The sequence below is a fragment of the Taudactylus pleione genome, unplaced genomic scaffold, assembly GCF_031769625.1.
Source record: "Taudactylus pleione unplaced genomic scaffold, aTauple2 ptg000032l, whole genome shotgun sequence".
Classification (NCBI taxonomy): domain Eukaryota; kingdom Metazoa; phylum Chordata; class Amphibia; order Anura; family Myobatrachidae; genus Taudactylus; species Taudactylus pleione.
The window spans coordinates 23787252-23789944 of record NW_028284434.1 but is presented as its reverse complement, the minus strand read 5'-3'; the positions used below and the strand labels follow the sequence as shown (position 1 = coordinate 23789944).

At 33.3% G+C, this 2693-nt stretch overlaps 1 protein-coding gene across 1 annotated transcript; it reads right to left on the bottom strand.

Annotated features, from left to right (window-relative positions):
• Nucleotides 1-478: 478 nt before the first annotated feature.
• On the bottom strand, nt 479-2478 carry LOC148538980 (parvalbumin beta-like). Its single transcript, XM_088451916.1, has 4 exons — nt 2418-2478; nt 1751-1883; nt 1351-1460; nt 479-504 (listed from the first exon to the last, which is right to left on the bottom strand). The coding sequence occupies exons 1-4, from the start codon at nt 2476-2478 to the stop codon at nt 479-481; spliced, it is 330 nt and encodes a 109-aa protein (XP_088308042.1).
• Nucleotides 2479-2693: the final 215 nt, after the last annotated feature.

The window sequence follows — 2693 nt, the reverse complement described above, 5'->3', positions numbered from 1 at the left end:
CATCGCATATGTGTTAATGTGAATGTAGGGGAAAACACCACTACTTTGCTACTGCTCAAATATAAGGCTGTGAATGATTTTAATGTGTTGGAAAGTTATTTTATGTCTGCTAAATACCATCGGTAGGTGTTTGGGGAAGATTGTGAAAAAGCTGTTCATGCTACTTTTTAGCAACTTTGCGTTGTGAGTAGCAAAATTGCTACTTTTAGCAATTTTGCACTGTGGATTGTGTACTATGGATTTTTGACAAAATGGCGCTTGTGTAAGCTTTCTTTTCTAAAATGGAGTCTTACTGCCATTCACAAGATGGTGTCTTGAGGCCAGTCGCAAAATGGCGTCGTCGCAATTAAATTTTAAACTGAACTTGTCTCAGCCAATTATTCAGCTACGACACATGAGACAGTATAAAAATTAACAAACTAGTGCCAGCCGTGTATAAAAATTGAGGGTTCAGTCCTTGTTTTTTAATTTTGGCTGTTTATTGTTTTACCATAGCTTGGAATTCTGAAATGAGAGGGGGTAGGGGGAAAACAATTAGTTAAATACCTCTAAACATGCATTTTTGCCTATTTGTGCTAAAATTTATATTCTAAATAAAATAGATTTTTTTGATAATTATGCCTGTATTAATTATTTTTTTAAAAGTTGGATTATGCTCTAAATCTGAAACACTTTTTACACTAAGATTGTACTTACAAGATGAAACATAAGAGCAGATGTATACTCAAAACAACAGAAAGAAATATAACAGTAAAACCTGTTCAGCAGAAGGATTTCTATACCCTAGCACCAAAGGACAGTTTAAAGCACAGATCCTTGAGAAAAACAATTATAATTAGCATAGCATTATAGCTATAATAAACATCTGTTCTTCTATTTTATAAGACTTAAATTGGAACTTTATAGTGTACATGTGCAAAGCAATTGTGACTACAAAATTGATTTGTCTGACCCCTTTACTTTTTGAGTATATTGAAAACTCATTGCTAAGCAGCATATTTATACTATATGCATACAAGACATAAGCATATCTATAATGGGTGTAGGGATTGTGGTGCACATGGGCCCCTGGTTCACCCTGCTCCCAAGATGGGGGTCCGATTGGGCTGAAACAGATGCCATTTTCCCTGCAATTTTTCATAGATATTTGTGAAGAAAGGAAATTTCATGCATGCTTAGAACATAGTAAAGACTTTGCCAAAGTCATTACTATCTTCTGCCCATGCATAATTTTTCCGGAGGAGAGTACCCACATAAAGATTAGCAATTGTTGAATTACCATTGTTAAAAGAGCTCCTATGGGCCTTATTAAAGAAGAATCAAGAAATCAATTTAGAATATTAAGATTACCATCTATTCCAATCTTGCCATCTCCATTAAAGTCACCGTCCTTCATGAACATTTTGGTTTCCTGCGCAGTCAATTTTCTAGCTTTATCGGAAAAGATCTGCAGGAACCCTCTAATGGTAAAAAGAAGGAGGTATGAGCTATCATGTTTCTAAGTTGTCAGATATCTAGTATGTCTGTATGCCTGATATTGCAGTGTTGTATGGATTCTGGTTAGGCAAAAGTGTGATGCATTTAAAAAATTAGATTTCCTATTTACTGTACATTTTATTTTGCAGTCTGCAAATAACATTTTCAGGTATTCTAGACTAGACTTTAAGTGTTCTGTTTACAGGCCAACTGGTGTAATCATTAGAGATGGATTTATTTTGAGATAAATTGCAATTCAAATTAATATCCTTACCCAACTGTCTCTTCCATAATGGATCCACTGAGGTCTCTATCAAGCATTTCAAAAACCCTTCTGGCATGATCAGGAGACTTGCCACTAAGACCAACTGACTTAAAGAACTCCTTGTACTCAAATGAGTCTTCTTCTGATAAAAAAGAAAGTTTTATTCCACATACAGTAAGCATCTTCACAACCAACCCTTTAATACCATCTGAAATAAACTGTGATTGTATTTTCTGGATACTTTCTAGGTGCTGTATTATGTTTATATGAAAATTATAAATATAATGTAAGTCTGATTTAAAATGACATAATGCCTCCAATGCCAAATGAAGCAGTTTTTTTAGGCAATGTTTACCATTAAAAATAAAAATAAAATCTAAAGTTTTTTCAATTAGTGTGATATCTATCACTGTAACTTAGTAAAATAAAACTATGAAATATAAAATTATTTAGATTATCTTTCTAGTGTACTATAAGTAAACATTAAGCACAGAGATAATACAACCATTCCATTTATGCATATTTTATTTTAATCAATCATCGTTTATCAAAAATAAATAGTGTATTACATAAAAATATATTGCAATTAAATTAAAGCTACCTTTACTACTATAATTTTAGCAATATGCATCACTTTTTGGTTGTGTTTTAGAAGAAGCTGAAGTCTGTAACTTACTTTCTATACTCTGCAGGGCAGCTGCAATGTCCTTAGTGGACAGAATTTCAGTGATAGACATTTTGTGCTGTAAATGAAAAGAAAATCTAGAATTTGTACTTTGCAATAGAAAAGTAACATGGGTCCCCAAGCACTGGTAAATTGGTAGACAGGCAATAGGTCGACAGATATAAAAGGTCAACATGGTGAAAAGGACAACACACAAGAGGTCGACATTGATGAAGTTCAACAGGTACAAAATACCTGTTGAACTTCATCAATGTCGACCTCTTGTGT

Excerpts from the sequence above, each read along its gene's own strand:
- LOC148538980 (XM_088451916.1), bottom strand. The coding sequence starts at position 2,478 with ATGTCTATCACTGAAATTCTGTCCACTAAGGACATTGCAGCTGCCCTG. Across the intron at positions 1,461-1,750 it reads ATTATGGAAGAGACAGTTGG|AGGGTTCCTGCAGATCTTTT; the intron begins GTAAGGATATTA and ends TTTTACCATTAG. Across the intron at positions 505-1,350 it reads TGGCAAGATTGGAATAGATG|AATTCCAAGCTATGGTAAAA; the intron begins GTAATCTTAATA and ends CTCTCATTTCAG.